This window comes from Meles meles, chromosome 9 (genome assembly GCF_922984935.1).
Source record: "Meles meles chromosome 9, mMelMel3.1 paternal haplotype, whole genome shotgun sequence".
Taxonomy (NCBI): Eukaryota; Metazoa; Chordata; class Mammalia; order Carnivora; family Mustelidae; genus Meles; species Meles meles.
Genome location: NC_060074.1, coordinates 39733325 through 39753205, shown reverse-complemented (window position 1 = coordinate 39753205; position 19881 = coordinate 39733325). Strand labels below are relative to the sequence as shown.

Genomic DNA, 19881 nt, shown 5'->3' with positions numbered 1-19881 from the left:
TGAGCTACCCTAAGAAGGACGCAATATCCCCTAAGTAATATTTCACCCTGGGATGCAAACCCTGAATCTAATCACGAGGAAATATGAAACACAAAAGAGAAATGCTCTATTTCTTCAATGAGGGAACAACTATAAGGAACATGGTTCAAGTGACAAATTGGAAAATGCCCAAATTAGATAAGAATATCATAAAGACATTAAATTTACTCAAGTGATCACTGTATGGCTAGGTAAAAGGGCACTCCTATTAAGAAAGGAATTCTACACTGCAGCAAAATGCCATAATATATGTGATTTATTCTCAAATGGCTCAGAAAACAGACTGTGTGTGCGTGTGTGCACGTGCATGCATGTGTGTGCAAAGTAAACAAATGGGTAAAATGCCAACAGTTGTTGAATCTGGGTAACGGGTATACAAGTGTCCCTTGTGCTATTTTTATGACTTCTTTGTAAGTCTGCAATTATTCCAAGTAAAAAGTTAAGAAAAAAAGAGAGCGCCTATCTTTGTAAGGCTTCAAAAACAGAATGAATTTCCTTTCTTTCCTATTGATTTGCTAATTGTTACCAGGCCTGGGCACCGAACAGCCCCAACGGGAAAAGCAGACTGTGCCTCTCTCCTGCCACCCTCAGGACGCCAGCTCCCAGCTGCTCACTCTGCAAAAACAGCTTTCTTTCCTTGTGGAAACTTCTAGACCTCCAGAAATGCAGACTCCTGCATGTAATTTGCCCTTGCTCTTTCACTTTTCCAGTTAGGCTATGTTTAAATTGGGGGGGGGGGAGCCTCACCGTCCCAGGCCTCGTGAAGTCCACGCTGTGGGCCAGGCTCTGTCGCATCTGGTCACTGAAGAGGCGGACACACACGCTCTGCAGGTACTCCGGGGTGATCTGCAGAGAGGACATGAGGGTGGCTGGTGAGAGGCCCAAAGCCCCCCCAGGGATGTCACGGGCCTGGTGATGAGCAGAGCTCTCACCGGTCTTTCTGCAAGGTGTGCGGATGGAATTCTGCTTGAACACAGGAGCTCTGGGAGCTAGAGCACTGGGCCTGACAGAAAAAACCACTAACACCCTGCTGCTGTGATCGTGGACTGTCATTCTAAATTCTTTAAGTGCATGAGATGTACTCTCATGGGCATGTGAAAGAAACTGATTTTAAGCCAATTCTCTGTGTGTGTGGATTCAAGCAAGAAAGTCAATTGGGTGGCCAACGTGTGCTGGAAAGGACGGTGGGCGTGACATCTGAAAATCTGGGCTTCAGTGCTGGACTCGAGCAAACCCACAGCTCTGCCCCTTGCCTTCTAACCTGTCAAGTGAGATGAACAAGGTCTGCTCTGTTGGTCACAGTGACAGTGGGAATGAGATCCCATATTCGCCTGGCGCAGGCCAGGTCGTCCGGGACGTGCTTGCTGAATGAATGATGGAGACATTTGATGATGGAGCACCTCTCCCGCCCTCTGGCTAGCTACTGTAATTCAGGACTGGCATACCGCATCTCAGGTGGTAATCTCTGAATTTTTTCTTTTCATTTTGTATCTTTTCTTTTTATAAAAAGCATGCGCATTTAAATGTGCAAGTGCCCCAACCTCTCCCCGGTCCCATCCTTCCCCATATGCCAATCCCCGGAGGTAACTATTAACCATTTTGCACCCTTCCAGCCCTTTTTCTATGCCTGATTGCTAGAGGGGAAGCTCCCTTTCCCCGGGCTCATGATTCCCACATGGTTATGTCATAAGCCCCTCTCTGCACCCTCACTCACTCATGAACCGAACAACTGATTCATGAGTCAGAAAAAGCTGTGTCCTCTTCTCTCCTTGGAGGACTCCATTGACCCACTAGAAACTTCTGGTCTGTTTCAGACACATGAAAGGCTCAATGTGTCCATGGGCGATGTCTGTGCTCATTGCTTGACACTCAGCTCCTTATGAAGCGACTCAAAGAAGAGTCCCTTCTCAGGCCCACACTTGCCACCTTATCCTGCATCCATTTCCTCTGAATTTCAATAGTATCAAAATGTAAACACTTCTTTCTCCTCCTGTGTTTTTAACCTTTCCCTTTACACCTCTTCATTGTCTATAAACTAAAAACACATCCAAATACAGTTCATATTTAAAAAGCACCTTCCCCTTCCTCTAAACTAGGTCTTCACCTACTGACCACTAGCTCAGTATTCTTCCTTCACAGCCGAGGTCCTCGAGGGAATAGCCCTCGTTTGCTGCCTCATCCTCTCTGGACCTCCCAACACACTGGAGGCTTCCAGTCGCATCACTCCATGGAAACTCACACGGTAAAGGCCACCACCACTGATCTTCTAAATGTCAAAATCACTGGACACTTTTCAGTTCTAGTCTTTTAAAGTTTTCTGGGGCTTCTGAGACTTTGCATCAACCCCTTGATCCTGAAACTGTTTCCTCCTTTAACTTCTGAAACTGCTACCAGAACCATTTCTTTAACAAGAAAATTTGACTGTGTCACTTTCTTGCTTAAAACGGGAATGAGGAAAGGATGCAAATAATCTGTAGACTGAAAAGCAATGTATAAATGGCCAACAAACATGAAAATGTATATTCAGCCTCATACATAATTACAGAAATCTAAATTGAAGCATTCAGAACACCAAGTTCTACTTACCAAACCGGGAATGAGTTCAAAGTATAATCAAGTATAATAGTGTCTAGAGTTGGCAAGTATGTGGACAAATAAACACCCTGATACAGATAAACTCCCAGGATGGTTAGGGAGGCATCACAGGAGGAATCTCAGGAGAACTCATTTGGCAACATCTATCAAAATGTTAATGCCCATAACCTTTGACCTAATAATTCCACTCTTAGGATCTTACCTTACCTGTTTTCCAAGGTATACAGTACATACAAGAATGTTCACTGCCACATTTTTTTGTTCTAGTAAACAAAAAAATCTACATGCTTACCATCAGAGATCCGACGAGTTATGGTTCACCCTTACAATGGCATAACGTACAAGCCCAGAAAAGAATGAGGGTAGTGTGGTCATGTGGAAAGATCGCTAAGATACACTGAAAGTAAAGCAGCAAGTTTCAGAAGAATAATGGGTCACAGGATCCCAAGCGTATGTAGGCCGCAAGCACACACACATGCATGCATAGAAATGTTTGGAAAAAATACACAAGAAAATATCATCCTGAATACCAACATAGAAAGGACACTAAGAAACTGTGTATGTCAGGGAGTGGGGGTTGCTCTTTAATACAGCCTACTCAGATGTGTTCCAATCTGTTACCAAAAACGTGTATTTTTTTATATTAAAAACAAGCCAGTTAAGAGTCTAGTCCCTAGCCCTACCAGCTTGTCCCCTCTTTCCTTGTAAGGTGGCAGTCAGAGCTCACGCGCCTGTACGGGCATGCCACGCCCAAGGCCACGTCGACTCTGGCTCTTCTGGTGACTGTTGTTTAACAGGAGAGAAGGCAGAGGAAAGCATATGCTTTTCTTTTTATATATTTCCGTATTGTCTGAACCTTCTAACCATGTGCCCAGGTTTGTTACCAGAGGTTACAGAAGCCATGTTCGGTTTCTTTCTGATACTTTTCTGATTTAAAGAAAAGGCAACACATGCTATTTTTAAAACTAGAAAAAAGCTAATTAATTTGAAAAGTCCAATTTTTAAGGTACATATTTCAAAAGCTCGTCGCTAACAACAAACATAGCAAAAATTCCTAAGCCTGGTCTCTTGGTGTCCACAGTTCACCAATCCATCTTTCCTGCCTCCCCCGCCAGCAAGTGGCCACCGTTCTGGCCACACCAGGCCGTGTGGGCTAAGTTTTCATGGGAGCAAAGAGGCTTTCAGTCCAGGATACCGAAACATACTGAAAACTACTGCAGTTAAAACAAAAAAGGCATTACTAGCTTAGGAGTCAGAACAATGGAAAAAAATTAAAATCCCACTACATGATAAAGGTAGCCATTCAAATTAGTAAATTAAGACAGAAGTCAACAGTCTAGCCCAAATGGTTTTTGGGGGTACGTTTCTTCCTTATATCATCTATTAAAATAAATTCCATATGGATTAAAGATTTAAAGGTAAAATTAAAACAATCAAAACCAAATAAAACGACCATGAGAAAAAAATTAAGGTGAATGTTTATTTTGGCTCCCTTAAGTGGGAAAAATCTTCTTTTCACTTCAAAGCTTCAAAGCACTTTGAAAAGGCAGAGTGACTGAAGGGAAAACTTGATAAACTGATTTGACCATATAAACATGTAAATTTTACGAAACTAAGAAACACTACTTTAAAAGCCAAAAAACAAACTATGGAAAATATTTACAAAAGATGAATTCTGAATGGCCTGTGTCTTAACAGTGATGTCCAAAGCTGTATTCCTGCTTTCCCCTAAAACCTGTTCCACCCAAGGCCTACTCTCTCAGCTGGTGGTGCTGCCGCTGTCCTCCCACAGCTGAGGCCAAAAACCTGGAGTCATCCGTGCCCCTCCCCCAACCCCTGTCCAGGTCTAAGCCGGTATGAGACACTGCTGGTTCTTTGTCCTCACACACCCAGTGGAGCATCTCTCCGGCTCTGCCTACTACCTCCTCTACTACAGGTCCGCCCTGGTGACTGCAAGAGCCTCCTGCTGGTCCCTCTAGTTCCACTAACCTTCCAAGGAGCAACAAGAGGGGATCCTTCCACAGCATGCCAGACAACACCGCCCTACTGCTCTGCTCCCCAGTTTACTGCAGCCCTGGGACCTCCAATCTGCTTGTGCCGCTCCTCCTCCCTCGCTGGGCTCCTCAGACAGGAGAGGCACACTTCCACTTTGGGTCCTTTGCATCCTCTTCCTTTCGCCTAGAATTCTGGGGTACATCCCAGAGGACGGCATACCTAATTCCCTTGCCTCTTCCAATGAAGCTCAAATCACGCTCACCCTGACTGCCTATTTAAAATTGCCCCCTGCCCACATACACACACATGCCCACCAACTCTGATCCCCTTCACCCAGGTCGTTTTCTTCCCCATGGCAAGAAATGACTCACGACATCATTTATTATTTGCTTGTTTATGTGTAGGTTCATTAGCTCTTGCCCCTACTGGAATGTATGCTCCCTGAGGTGAAGGATCCTTGTGTTGCTGCCCAATAGAGCCCACACGCCTAGAACAGGGAAGGCCTGGTGTGTAGTAAGCATGCAACAAATCTGTGTTCAATGAATGAAAGAAGCATATAAAAAATGTTCAAAGTCATGTGTAAAGAATATAATGTATATTTAAATCCTGAGATACTATTTCTCATTGATCAAATCTGCAAACAAATACAGATGTTAATGCTAATAGCCAGGACTGGAAGGGGTATAAAGATAAGCACTGCCAGGAGACTCAGATGAGCAGAACCTTCCTACTGGACCTGAGTATAGACTTCAACCTAGAAAACCAACTTCTAGAAAATGAAATAGAACAAACAAAATCTTTAAAAAACAACAAATGAAACAGGGGCACCAGGCTGGTTCAGTTGATGGAGTGTGTGACTCCTGATCTCGGGGTTGTGGGCTTGAGCCCCAAGTTGGGTGTAGAGATTACTTACATAAATAAAACTTTAAAAAAATAAATAAAATTTTAAAATTAAAAATGTCACAGAGGCTCATCTCCTCCCATTACATTTGTAATTTATGACAGTGAAAAGCTGGAAATGACCTAGATGTCCAAACGCAGTGAACAGACACTAAGGGAAGTATGACACTGCCGAGCGATGGGATTGAAGCCACCACCAGTGAGACTTGTAGAATAATGACGTCAAGAATGCATGATTCAGTAGTAAGGAAAAAAGATTAGAAAACTCTGGGTGAATTAGAGTCCATTTCTGTAAAATACATGTATCCATGCACTGAAAAAAATATGGAATGTTAAGTGTTATTACTAAGTGACACAATTACAGGTAATTTAAATTTCATTTTTGCAAAGTTCTCTATTTCTAAAATTTTCTATAATACATATTATTTCATAATCATATTTTGAAGTCACTAAAAAATTTACATTTTTTAAAGTAATCTCTATGCCAAACATGGGGCTCAAACTCACGACAAGATCAAGAGTCACATGCTCTATCAACTGGGCCAGCCAGGCACCCCACTAAAAACAATTTTACTGCACAACCTTACATTTGTGACAAAATCATACACAACTCAATACATGCACATGCGTACCAAACTGGGAAATTAGAATAAGGTCAACAGAACTGGATCAACGTCAGCGGTTTGGTTGTACTACCGGACGACAGTTACACAAAATGCCACTACTGGGGGACACTGAGCAGCTGTGCCAAGAGACTCTCTTTGCGTTATTTCTTAAAATTGCATGTGAACTTACAATTATTCCATTTTTAAAGAAAATGTGTATTTCCACAAAGAAATTTTACGATACTTTCTAATTTTTTAGTAAGCAAAACACTAAAATCATTCCCATAAAAGTCAGGAATAAGACAAGGAGGCCCATGACCACATTATTCCACAATGTTGCACAGTCTTAGACAGTAGGCTAAGAAAAAAGAAAAGTCATTATAAATAAGGAAACCAGAGGCGCCTGGGTGGCTCAGTGGGTTAAGCCTCTGCTTTCGGATCGGGTCATGATCTCAGGTCCTGGGATTGAGCCCCCGCATCGGGCTCTCTGCTCAGCGGGGAGCCTGCTTCCCTTCCTCTCTCTCTGCCTGCCTCTTTGCCTACTTGTGATCTGTCTGTCAAATAAATAAATAAAATAAATAAATAAATAAGGAAACAAAACAAAAATATCATTATTTGAAGATGATATGACTGCCAACCTAGATTACAGGAGAATCAATCAAAAGAATCTATCAGATTAAAAGAGTTCAGAAGGATAGCTGGATATCAAATCAATATGTGAAAATCTGTAACTTTCCTCTACACCAGTAGCATATTTCCCCCATTTTTATGCCACTGTGTATTATTTTTTTCTGTTGCCAGACAATTTATGCTTTGGTAATGTAAAGAATAAGGCAGAGGAATAATGATGTGGTCGACAGCGTGTCAGGAAAAATGGATAAAATACTGCAAGCAGCACAATAACTGGTATGAGATGTCGGTGTGGTCTCCTTTCTGCACTTGGCTTTGTGAGGCAAAGGGGCAGGTGTCACTGGCCGGGAGAGGCCGGGAATCCCATTATCAACAGAGTCCATGCTCTCAGCACTTCTTTAGCTCCTAACAGACACACGAACAACTGGGGATCTTTCTTACCATCTTGCCACTGACTGTGGCCTCCAGAGAATCCACCAGCTCTGCTGTGACCCCAATGAGATTGTGGTAGTCCGCCTGGATCTTATTGTACCGCTTCAGGTACGTCATGGACCTTCGTTCAGCTTCTACCAGCTGCTGGTGGAGCTGCTGTGACACATCTAGAAAGACAATATATATTCAAACAAAACAACAGTACAAAAACCCCACAAAAATACAAAATAGTCATATTCTTCTCAAGGGAATATTGTGTCTACTTTCAGAATATTTTGCTATCACAATGAACTTGACATTATTCGTGGTTAACGCTTTGCTGCTATTTCTCCACGTGTTTAATTACCAAGTGCTCTGTAACCACTGATTTTCAATTTCTTATCTCTGGTAGTTCAACGGACCCATCACTGGTTTTCCTCACAATCTATTTCCTTGACTGAGCTCCATGCAATTTCTTTTAGTTGTTCTATGAACAAGAAACAAACTCAGTGTTTCTTTCTATAATCAGCTCACAAACTGGATGAACCAGACCTGTGTCTTTTCCCCATTTTGTCCCATGAGGTTGTGTGGGGGAGAGTAAGTATCTGCAGGACAGTTCTCATTTTAAATAAAGGTTAGGCTACTTGACTAATGCTGAGAAAGTGAGAATCCAGAATTAGGTAAGGTTCCAGGTGCTCACTCTGCCAGCTTGATACAGCATAAACCACCCCACTGGGCCTTAGAGCAGGCAGCTTTGGAAGGTGCTAGGGCTCTCTTCTTGGACTCCCCAGCAGGGGCAGCACTTGATGGCCATACCACCCAGGACACAGCTAGAATAGCAAATCTTCATCAGTGTCAACACTCCTTTGCCCTATCTTACTTCCCTCTGTCCCAGAAAGCTAAGTTTGCATCGAAGGAAATGATGCTGCCCCCAGACCCAACTTTAACTCCCTCTTGTCCCAATCCAGGGACTGTGTAATACTTAAACGTCATTGTTTTAGAACACATTTCATCCATACAGAGAGAGATTTTAAAATCATAAAGGCTTGGGCTCAAGCCCCTTCTCTATCACCTTCTTGCTGGATACCTGGGGCAAGACACAACTTCTGTGATACTCATTTCTTTCTCTTTTTTTAAGATTTTATTTATTTATTTGGTAGACAGATAACAAAAGTAGGCAGAGCAGCAGGCAGAGGGAGAGGGAGAAGCAGGCTCAAGCTGAGCAGGGAGCCCGATGCAGGGCTCGATCCCAGGACACTGGGATCATGACCTGAACTGAAGGCAGACATTTAACCAACTGAGCCGCCCAGGTGCCCTTCTATTTTTTTTTTTTTTTTTTTAGAGAGACAGAGAAAGGATATGCACACAAGTGCACATGCAAGGGGGAAGCGGGGCAGGAGGAGTGAGAGAATCCTAAGCAGGCTCCATGCCCAACAAGGGGCTCAATCTCACGACCCTGAGACCATCACCTGAGCCTAAATCAAGAGTTGGACACTTAACCAACCCAGCCACCCAGACACCCCTGATTCTCATGTCTTAACCTCTGAAATTGTGATGATAGTAATGACCTTGAAGAGTTATTGTGGGATTGTACAGCACAGGGAATACAGTCAATAATATTGTAATAACACTGTACGGTGACAGATGGGGACTACACCTATCCAGGTGAACACTGCGTATTGTACACCTGAAACTAATATAACACTGTATGAATTTAAGAAACAATGTATTCAATTTTTTAAAAAGCACACATACAAAACCAAATCATTGGGAGGATTAAATGGACAGATTTAAGTGCCTAGTTCACCACTGGCCCATGGGAGGTAGTCAATAAGTGGTAGCAATTACTATTATTTCCTCTATGCGAAGGGCCCAAGATCTTCTAAATGTATTTCTATGCAAGAAGAGAACTTGAAAAACCCAGAAGTTACACTGGAAAACAGCAGGACACAATGTTTGAAATATGTCAGAATCATCCAAAAATAAAGATGATCAAGCCTCACTTCCAGAGATTCTGATTTTGTGGGTGTGGGCTGGGAGCTGAGAAACGACAGTGTCAACTAGTCCCCATGTGGCTCAGACACAAACCACACGTTTGAGAACGGCCTTCCTAACTCATCTATTCCTCTTACTGTTCTAAAGAGCCATGAAGATCGTGCACAAACTTTATTTCAAACACTTTATTTCATGATTATGTGTAGAAGTAAAGTATCTTAACTATTAAAACCCAAAATATTACATAATAATGAACTAATATTATTATTATTGTTTAGCATCCTTCAAATCTCAGTATTGAAAGATAACTTTAAAAACTCTTCCAGTATGAATTTACATCCAGTATTCAATCTTTGGAGAACATCTCTGGAAATCATTTATCGAGTTTTTACTTAAATATTATTAGAGAGAAGGAGTCACTATCATCTTCCTATGCTAAATATTTTTAAGGATTTTTAAATGTACAAAATTCTCGATTACATAAACTAGAACTTCCAACGATGAAAATTCTATAGGTTGGTTCATAATTCTATTAGTAATGACTATTAGAGAGCATCCGTGCGAACTTTCTCAATGCATACCAAGTGGCAGATGATGAATGAAATACAAAAACCCATTAACTGGGACAAATGACCTCACAAATCATCAATTTTTATATTGAGGATAAGTTTTATATTGTCACCAAAGTCGTCCTCTTGAAAGGAGACTGCAGAAAGGAACACTCCTGCTTGGAAACTTGGAAACTCAAAAACTCACTGTGCCATTAGCTAAATGTAAGGGACTACTGCGGCACTTCTGCCTTGGGATCCCAGAATTGGAATTTATGACAATTCCAAAGTATGGTACATCTGAGGGCAGAGAGACCTAACTGCCAGCAGCCACAGGAAGGAGAAAAGTGGGCCACTGGGCTGAAATATTTGTGACCAGTTCAAATACACTGGTCAGCAGAAGAGCCTGCTGACCATGCAGACACCTTAGCTGCCTGCAAACAGGACCTGACTGTTAGTGGAAGCTGGTGGGGTCACAGCTCGAAGATCTCAACTTTATTTCTGAGCATTAAAAAGAACTTTGACTCTTTTTTCCTTTTCAAAAATTTTATGAGATAAGAACATCTGAGCCAAGATCCCTTGCCATGCAAGAGCTCAAGTTTTTAGTGGAGAGGAGTCATTATAAATTCCATGTTATATTAATGAAACTGTCTTAGTCATGCCAGTGACATTTACTGGGACTCTTCGTATTTCAAAACTTACATAATTTGTACCAAAATCCAAAGAACTACACCTCAAGTTTTAAACAAAGAGATATATACAACTGAAAGAATGTGGGTTAAGGTCACAGAAAGGTTCTGGATCATTCCTGCATGCATTGAAACAGTAACAAAAGTGATGGAGATCTTCCCTGCGGCCAAGCCTCAAGCTTTCTCTTAACATTTCCATTTTAAGTACAATTGCTTTTTTTTTTTAAAGAGTAGGTGAGATTTAATTTTAGAGATCACTTTGTTGCTCAAGACAAAATGATACATTTTAAAATATGGAACTCTTTTTCCAACATCTAAAAATCTATAATCAATCACTCTAACTTTACAATACAATATACTCTCTTCCTTGTATTCAGATATAAATCAGCTCTTTGCTATTCTGCTAATCCGTAAGTGCTGGATTAAGAAAGTTATGATGTATAACCATGAATATAAGTCATCATTTTAAAAATACCATTTAGGGCTCTATGCTCTAGAAAAATAGTCAGCTGATCATTTTCTGAAGGAATCAAATCGATCAATGGCAAAAATGCTAAAAGATACTATTTCTCTACCTTTTTTAGATGGCCAGGTAAAATAATAACACAATATGCTGTATTTCCAACCTGAATTTTTCTTCTAAACTCCATTTTAAAATATAATTCCTTTTGAGAGAATTTTCCACTCCAAGGACTTTTCTTGCCTCCTTCAATGCTTACGGAAATCAGCTTGTCCATGAACCCTTCCTATCAAGATACACAGCATAATGACTTGCCCAACCATTCAATGTAAAAACAACACCTAAGTCCACAATTAAATTAAACTGGTGGCATGTCTGGGCTTTGTGACCACTGCAGCCATAAGTGTGGGAGGAGGGGACAAAGTGCAGACACCGGCCAACCTGGAGCCCCTGGCACCAGTGCCCAAGGGGGCTAACCTTTGGTCTCCATGGCAACACCCACTGCGGGGCTCATTCAGCCACAGACACATGCTGTGCCTGCCAGTCTCAATTCCACACACATTCTGCTTGGCTTCCTGAGAAAACTCAATTAAAATCAAACCAAAAGAAGGCTCAAACACCCTGGTCTCCTTGCTGAAATCCAAAGGAAAGATCTATAGAAAAACACAGGCTCATCCCCTCGCAGTTTGATTTTATCTGTGAAATTGGGCCACTTCTCAGTGGTTCCTATCTGGCTAGCCTCCAAAGCCGCAGGGTATGCTAGGGTGACAAGGGCTGGCTGAGGCACAGGAATCCGGGAGGCTTCCCACCACCTTTCCCTCCACCAGCACCTAAGAGCTCAAAGACAGAATCTGAGCATAGACCAAACAGATTCAGTCAAGAACTAAGGCAATTTTCTGAAACTCAAAGGACACAGGTGGGGTAGTGGTTTTCAAATGACTGCCACGTCTCTGACACTCCTTTCTGTCCAGAGGCGGAAGGCCATCCTCCTTCCCTTGAATGCAGGCTGGCCTGGGAATTGCTTCTAATGAGGAGAATACAGCACAGATGACACTGAATTCCTTGATAGGCTGGTTTAGAAAAGGTGACACGGCTTCCACTGGCTCTGTCGGGGGACATTTGCCCTTGGAGCTCGGCCACCATGCCACAAGGAAGCCCAGGCCACACAGATGTTCCAGACAAGGGCCTCAGACTTGCGCGCGTGGGTGAGGAAGCCTTGAAGATGGCTCCACCAGGCTCCGCCTGCATCCACGAGACATGGAGGGAGAAGCGTCTGAGCACACAACTCCCACACCATGCAAGATGATGATGACGATATAAATGGACATTGTTGTTTTAAAGCCACGAAGCCTGAGGCGGTGCACTAGCTTGTAACAGAAACAGAAACTGCGGGGCGAAGGTGCATTTCCGGGAGTCACAGGGCAGGACCCAAAGGCCCAGTGCAGTGTATGAATTCCCACTGCTCTGGGGGCACCTGGGTGGCTCCAACGGCTAAGTGATGGCTCTTGGTTTCACCTCAGTTCATGACCTCAGGGTCCTGGGACTGAGCCCCGCACTGGGCTCTGTGCTCAGCACAGAGTCTGCTTGAGGATGGGAAAGGGTACATGATGTGTTTCACACCTTTGGTAAATTCTGGTGGCATAATCCTCAGTCCCTCTCCCTCTGCCCCTGCCCCCACTCACATTCTCTTTCCATCTCTAAAAATGGATAAATAAATTGTTTCTTTAAAAAAATTCCCACTGTTCCTAATATGAGAAAACTGGCAAGGGACCCATGCCAGCCAAGACCTGGGAACTGTTTTAACCCCTCAGGGAGCAAGCCTGAGGAGCTGAGGAAATCTCCTGGGACTCATCCTTGGGCACAACTACCCTGCAGGCAGAGCAGCCTTAGTGAGCCCCAAGGCTACGGGCGGGGTGACCCCTGGAGTATTCCATGTTGACCCCAGAAGGCCAAATCTGTGGCCCAGCTCTTCCGTGTTCAGGCACGGACCGATGTTCCCCTGTGAAGGATCAGTGGGTCCTGTCCCTCTGAGCTATGGGGGGTGGGGGGTGGCAGAACCGCTGGGCACATGTACAGCCACACAAGGCAGAAACAGGCATTCAGACTTCCCAAATCTAAAGCTACTGCCTCCCTCCTTGTGTGTCAAATGTAAAACGTTCATCTGTCAACTCCCTGGAAAGCAAAGAGCTAAATAATTTACTAATGTTTCCTTTTTTTTACAAAACTTTAACTCTCTTAAAAAAACAAAACAAAACAAAAAACCATGGAGAAACAATGGCAGGAAGTTTTGCAATCCCCTCTAATATCACCCTGCCTTGGGAAGGGCCAATGTGCTATTTCACGTGGTAAAACTCCACCTGCTGGGCACTGACTCCAGAACTTAGACAGGCATGAAACACTTCACACACCCTTTCCAACATTTCAGCAGTTTCCTAATTGTAGCATCAAAGCCAAAGCTCAGGCAAAGAGCCACAACTGTGGTCACTATTTGTTTTGTTGTTGTTCTTTTTTTTTTTTTTTTTTTTAACAAACCCTTGTGTCAAGGGCTGACCAGCTACTGACTTCATATTAACTAACATTTTTCTCACTTACTGAAAAATGAACAGTTCTGGTATTTAAAAAAAAAAAAAAAGCAAAAAAAAAGCTAATAATGGAAAACCATCACTTTATGCTAAAAACTTAATGTTGGAATTCCTACTTTGAATGCAAAAAATGGAAATGCTTCTAAGATGGTGCTACATATTGCTATGGAAGTAAGACCCCGCACACTAGTTCAAGAAGATACTAAAATGATTCCTTCCCGCCCCCCACCCCAGGATGCACAGGGTCTTCTGGCTGTGCTGCTGCAGTTCCGTCCCTTGGGGCAGGGCCTGGATTCCCTTCATCTCTCAGCATCTGGGTTACCTGATCCACCAGCCCTCCTGCAGACAGGCCTCAAGGAACCTCAGATAAACTTGACTGCAAAGCACTTCATAAATACTTAGACTTTTTTAATTAAAAAAATAATTTTAAAAATTAGACTTTTAAAGCCCTATTCACCAAGTTACATTTTCTCCATCTCTGTTCCTATCTCACTACTCAAAAGTGAGTCAAAACTTTTGAGTTGGGAAAACTGTTCTTTAAAAATGTTAATCTAGGGGCACTTGGGTGGCTCAGTCCAGTAAACAACCGACTGTTGGTTTCAGCCCAGGTCGTGATCTGTGTCATGAGATTGAGTCCCAATTTGGGCTCTGTGCTTAGCTTGGAATTTGCTTGGGGCTCTCTCTTCCTCTCCTTCTGCCCTTTCCCCTGCTTGCTTGCTTGCGCGTGCGTACTCTCTCTCTCTCCCCCTCCCAAAATAAGTAAATAAACAAATCTTTAAAAAAAATAAAAATTAAACAATAAAAAATGTTAATCTAGATGATTTACCTTTGTTACCTTGTCCGTTCTCCTTCTGGGATGAGAAAAAAGTTGAGGAAAACAGGCATTGAGGATAAAGTCCTCAGGGTCTCTCACACTGTGTGGCCAGTCTGAGAAAGAGCCTTACCAAAGGTATAAGGGAAAATTCTCAGGACAGTGAAGGCTGATTCCTAATGTAGCTGTAAGGAGCTGAGACAGTTACAGACTTCTCAGTACTTGGATGCCTCACTCTTAAGTGATTCCTCTTCTCTCCAGCTCAATTCCTGCTGCGTGTGTGCAAGTCTTGTGCTGTTTCAACAGTCCCCTAAGCAGCCTCCCTGCCCCCTTTCAAAGACCGTCCCCACTGCTACCAAACATTCTACTAAAAATGCAAACTGAACTTACACCCTGCAACTCTGTCACTTCCATTTTAGAGCTCTACCCTAAGAAAACTGAGATCGGGATGACAACAGCAAAACACTGTAGCTGAGATCACACTCTGGAGCCAGACAGCCTGAGTTTCAATCTCAGCTCCCACACATCGGGCCACATGACTGAAGGCAGAGTACTTAACTTGTTTGGTTTGGGTTTTCTTAATTTTTTTTTAGTAACAGCTTTACTCAGATATAATTCACATATAACTCACTCATTTCAAGTATGTATTTCATTGGTTTTCAGTATATTCATAGAGTTGTGCAACCATCACTACAATCAATTCTAGAACATTCTTATCAACCCCCCCCCCCAAAAGCCCTGTACCCATTAGGAGTCATCCCCATTTCCCCTACCCTCCCTGGCCCTAGGCAACCACTAATCTACTGTCTCTGGTGATTTGCCTCTTCTGGACCTTTCACACACACGGAATCATGTAATACGCAACCTCTCATGTCTGTCTTCCTTCCCTCAGCACCATGTTTTCAAAGTTCATCCACATTGTAGCGTCTGTCTGTCAGGCCTTCATTCCTTTACACATCTGGGTGATATTCCATCATACCGGTATGCTGCATCTTAGCTATCCATTCACCCCTTGAGAGACATTTGGGTTGTTTTCGCTTTCTGGCTCTTTGGAATAACACGTTGTCATGTGGACATAGGTTTTCAGTTTCCTTGGGTATAAAGCTATGAGAGGAAGTGCTGGGTCATATGGTAACTCTATGTTTCAGCTTTTGAGGAAACAGTGTATTTTTGAAGAGTACTTAATGATATGGAGAAATGCTCTCTTCATTTGATAAAAGTATTTAAAAACACACACATGTACAGGTATCTGTGTTTATGTAAACATTACATACTTTTGGGTGTATGTACATATACAAATGCATTTCTGTGCTTTCTAAATTTTCTATGAGGAATATGATCAATTTTAAAATCAGGAGTAAAAAGGAGTGATTTTTTTTTTCACATGTAAATATGAGCATGATATTCTTCTACTAAAAGGCTTCAAAGGCTTCTCTTGACTTACAAGACCTCACACAAAGCTTTGTGCCCAGGGCCCTGCCTAATCTCTGATTTTCTATTCTTCAGGTCCAGCAATACTGAATTCCCAAATATACTGTCTCAGTCCTTTTGCATGAGCTATTTCCTCTACCTGGAATTCTCTTCATGGGCCTTGACACACTCTCCCATGAATGGCTCATTCACCTCGAAAATATGAAAGCAACACTAACAGTTAAATCCCCATCTCAGTGGCGCCTAAGCCAGCGTGCCCCTCCTGCATCACAGGTGGTCTCCATCGGCTTCAAAAGGACAGAAAGGATACGTATAATGTTAAAAGCTTCGGCGTGTTACTGGCTTTAAAAATTAAAGCCAGAAACTTTTCCAACTTCAACTTTAATTCTGGAGTCCAAGAATCCTGAAATAAAAAAAGAAAAATGATAAAAGCCCTAGATCATTAAGTGCCAAGAGCACTGGCAAATTGTGGCCTTTGGTTTAAATAACCCCATCCAACAGTTAATGAAATCAAAAGCTCAGTGCCTTGTCGGTGGTGCAATGCTGTGAAAACTAGGTTTTCGGACATCTGACCAATTCGTTTATAAAAGATTCAAATACCCACAGCAGGAGGAAAGAACAGAGTTCTTTCATAAACAAGGAAAAAGGAGCCCTGTACGTGATTTGAACATTTCATGTGATTTAAGCACAAGCAGGACAAATAAGCTTATTAGGTGGAAGGCTAAAGAGAATTCAGAATCATTGAAGCACACACAGTGCTGGCAGGCACACACGGTTATCACTCAGTTCCTGAGTTTCCCAAACAGAAAGACTCATTTCCATATCTATTTCTTCTTCTTCTTCTTTTTTTTTTTTTTACGATTTTATTTATTGGACATAGAGAGAGACAGCAAGAGAGGGAACACAAGCAGGGGGAGTGGGAGAAGGAGAAGCAGGCTTGCCGCTGAGCAGGGAGCCCGATGTGGGGCTCCATCCCAGGACCCCGGGATCACGACCTGAGCTGAAGGCAGATGCCTAATGAATGAGCCACCCAGATGCCTCACCATAAACCTCATCTAGGTAAGAAGAAAAAAAAAAACAGAAGCTGTTATCTGCCTCAAATAACCCATCATGTCAAGACTTATGATATACTTTCAGTTTGATTTGTCTTTTAATAATAAATTACTTATCTCAAACAATGCTCATTGAGAAGGAAAAAATAATGACTTAACTAGTAAAAGAAAAATGTTATAAGCAATTATCTTTCTCAGGACAATTTTCCTTACAGTCTTTGTATAGAAGTATCTACACCCAAACCAAGAAGTTCCACAAAAAAGAAGCAAGATCTTTAAAAATTCCTTGGTACTTACCTCTTAGGCCCTGCCCCCCACCCCAGACCCCGGTCCTTCCCCACTTCCCCTCCCCAGCTCTGTGCCCTTATCCATGCCCTCACACCACCTGTTCTACCCAGGGCATCATCTGGATTTTTGAAAAAATATTCTAATTTTTTTTTTTAAGATTTTATTTATTTGACAGACGGAGACCACAAGTAGGCAGAGAGGCAGGCAGATAGAGGGGGAAGCAGGCTCCCTGCTGAGCAGACAGCCTGATGTGGGGCTCAATCCCAGGACCCTGGTATCATGACCTGATCCAAAGGCAGAGGCTTTAACCCACTGAGCCACCCAGGTGCCCCAATACTCTCATATTTTAAAAAGATTGTGTAATTCCCTGATGTGGCATGATAGCTTTAGTTACAATGTGTGTGTGTTATGGGTTGAATTGTGTGCCCTAAAACGATATGCTGAAGTCCTAGCCCCTCTGAACATGATGTCATTGGAACAGGGTTGTTGTAGATGTAATTACTTAAGATGAGGTCATGCTGGAGTAGGGTGGGCCCTTAGTGCAACATGACTGGAGTCCTTCTGAGAAGGAAAATTTAGACACAGACACAGAGAGAAGGTGGACCCATAAAGACAGGGGACTGGAGTTATGCTGCTACAAGCCAAGGGACATCTGAGGCTACCAGAAGCCATGAGAGGCAAGGAAGGATCCTCCCCTAGAAGCTTCACAGGGAGCACGGCCCTGCCAACACCTTGATTTCAGACCTCCGGCCTCATGAACTGGGAGACAGTAAGATTCTGTTGTTTAAGGCACCTGGTCTGTGGCTTTTGGTTCCAGCAGCTCTGGGAGACGAGTACAGCACGCTACCGCTCATGGCTTCTGCGCTCAACCATTTAAAGAGAACTGCAGGAAAGGACTACTATGTTGGCTAACAGAAATGAAGATGTCTTAAAAAAACAAACAAAACAAAATATTTGGGACATGCAGACTTTCAGTTAAATTGCTCTGTTGCTGAATACTATGTTGTATAACCAACAAGCATATATTTTCAATTTAACTGTTTACCTCATGACGCTCTGCTAATGACAAGGGGAAGACTGGGATAATATCTCTCTGGGCATTGAATCCCCCTCACCTTTTTTTTTTCCTTGACTGCTCTTATTTTTCTGTGCTTTCAGCCTTGAGAACAAGAACATTTCCCAAATCTGCTAGGCACCTGACTGCCCAGCTCCCATGGGGCTGGGGAAGCACTGGGCTGGTTCTCCATACTGCCTGCACTAAGTCACTCCTGCTCTTTATATCATAGTGTTTCCACTTGTAGAATGTAGACTTTACACTAGATGAGTGATTGTCTGACTTGTTTTCCAGCAGCAAAATGCTTCTGATCATTCAAAATCTTGCCCAGAACCCTAATATATGAAATAAATAAAAGCAGGGTATTCTTGTGGAAAGGAGGCGAGAGCTCCATGCTTGCCTCTCTTGGCCTACCCACTGCCTCTCTCTCCCTCGCAGAGCCCACAAGAATTCCTTCCATTTCTTTCCATTTTGCTAATTAAGCTTGACTTCATCCCTGGCACCTAAGTGCCCAAAAGTTTTTCTGGAAGTGATCAATACCTAAATATTTCTTCAAGGAGATGCTCACTCACAAATAATTAACCATATTTTAAAATCCATCCTCAAGTGGCAAGAAAGGAAAAGCAGAGACTAAAAATGACAGTTTTCACTCGAAGGATAACTCAGAGTCTAGAAGACCTTATACCTCAGTTCTATATACCTTAGTTCTTATACCTCAGCAGTGGTCATGGTACAGAAGACAGAAGACACTAGGATCCACTCATAGTAAGCAATCTAATAGGAGACCCTGGAATAAAACTGGGATCCCAGGACATCTGGCTCAGTTGGTTAAGTGTCTGCCCTCGGCTACGGTCATGATCCCAAAGTCCTGGGATCAAGTCTTGTACCGTGCTTCCTGCTTAGCGGGGAGTCTGCTTCTCCCTCTGCCCTCCCCTATTTTGTGCACTCACTCTCTATATCATCAGGAAAAAGTCTATACCATCAGGAAAAAGCCAAGGACAAACAAATTTACTGCCTAGAAGGCTATAGCAAGGAAATCTACCTGTCTTGACATTGACATTAGGTAGAAGGGGGGAAAAACCTCATTTGAAACCTCATAACCACACACACACACACGCAAATTGCAGCCCAAACTGAAATTATCTATGTGGTTCCCAAAGCCTTGAGCAAAGAAATTTAATTTAAAATGATCCTGGGTTAGCAATGCCTTAGATGACTGAGAGATGCAAATGCAGATCTTCTCTGAAAGAACCAAACTCCACTCAGGCCTCAAAAAACTCCCACAAGTCCCAAGTAAAATAAACTCATTGTCAAAACTCAAAATAACTTTTTTTTTTTTTCCAAAAAGAGATATAAGGCACAGTGGAAGAGAACCAGCAGATATTAAACTCAGCAGGAACAAATCTACAAAGGCTGCTGATGTATAATATGGTAAAAAAAAAATAAAAAGAAAGGCTTGAAAATATGAGCAAAGAATAAGAGACTACAAAAAATGACCCAGGGGCGCCTGGGTGGCTCAGTGGGTTAAAGCCTCTGCCTTTGGCTCGGGTCATGATCCCAGGGTTCTGGGATCGAGTCCCACATCGGCTCTCTGCTCAAGAGGGAGCCTGCTTCCCCACCTCTCTCTGCCTGCCTCTCTGCCTATTTGTGATCTCTCCCTCTGTCAAATAAAGAAATAAAATATTTTTTTAAAAAATGACCCAGTAAATTTGAATTAAAAAACAAAAAGAACTTCCATTAATAAAAGTAACTGAAATTACAAATTCAAAGAAGAGATTAAAGAACAAATTAGACTG

The 19881-nt window shown here is 42.6% G+C and overlaps 1 protein-coding gene across 4 annotated transcripts in view; it reads right to left on the bottom strand.

Annotated features, from left to right (window-relative positions):
* ARMC9 (armadillo repeat containing 9) overlaps positions 1 to 19881 on the bottom strand; it is a 158768-nt gene that overhangs the window by 112932 nt on the left and 25955 nt on the right. For all 4 annotated transcript variants that reach the window (XM_046019594.1, XM_046019592.1, XM_046019595.1 and 1 more), the window contains exons 6-9: positions 16002 to 16094; positions 14276 to 14300; positions 7206 to 7363; positions 787 to 885 (exon numbers count right to left, since the gene is read on the bottom strand). In XM_046019594.1, the coding sequence (XP_045875550.1) occupies positions 787 to 885; positions 7206 to 7363; positions 14276 to 14300; positions 16002 to 16094 (375 nt within the window). The remainder of the gene's footprint in view (positions 1 to 786; positions 886 to 7205; positions 7364 to 14275; positions 14301 to 16001; positions 16095 to 19881) is intronic.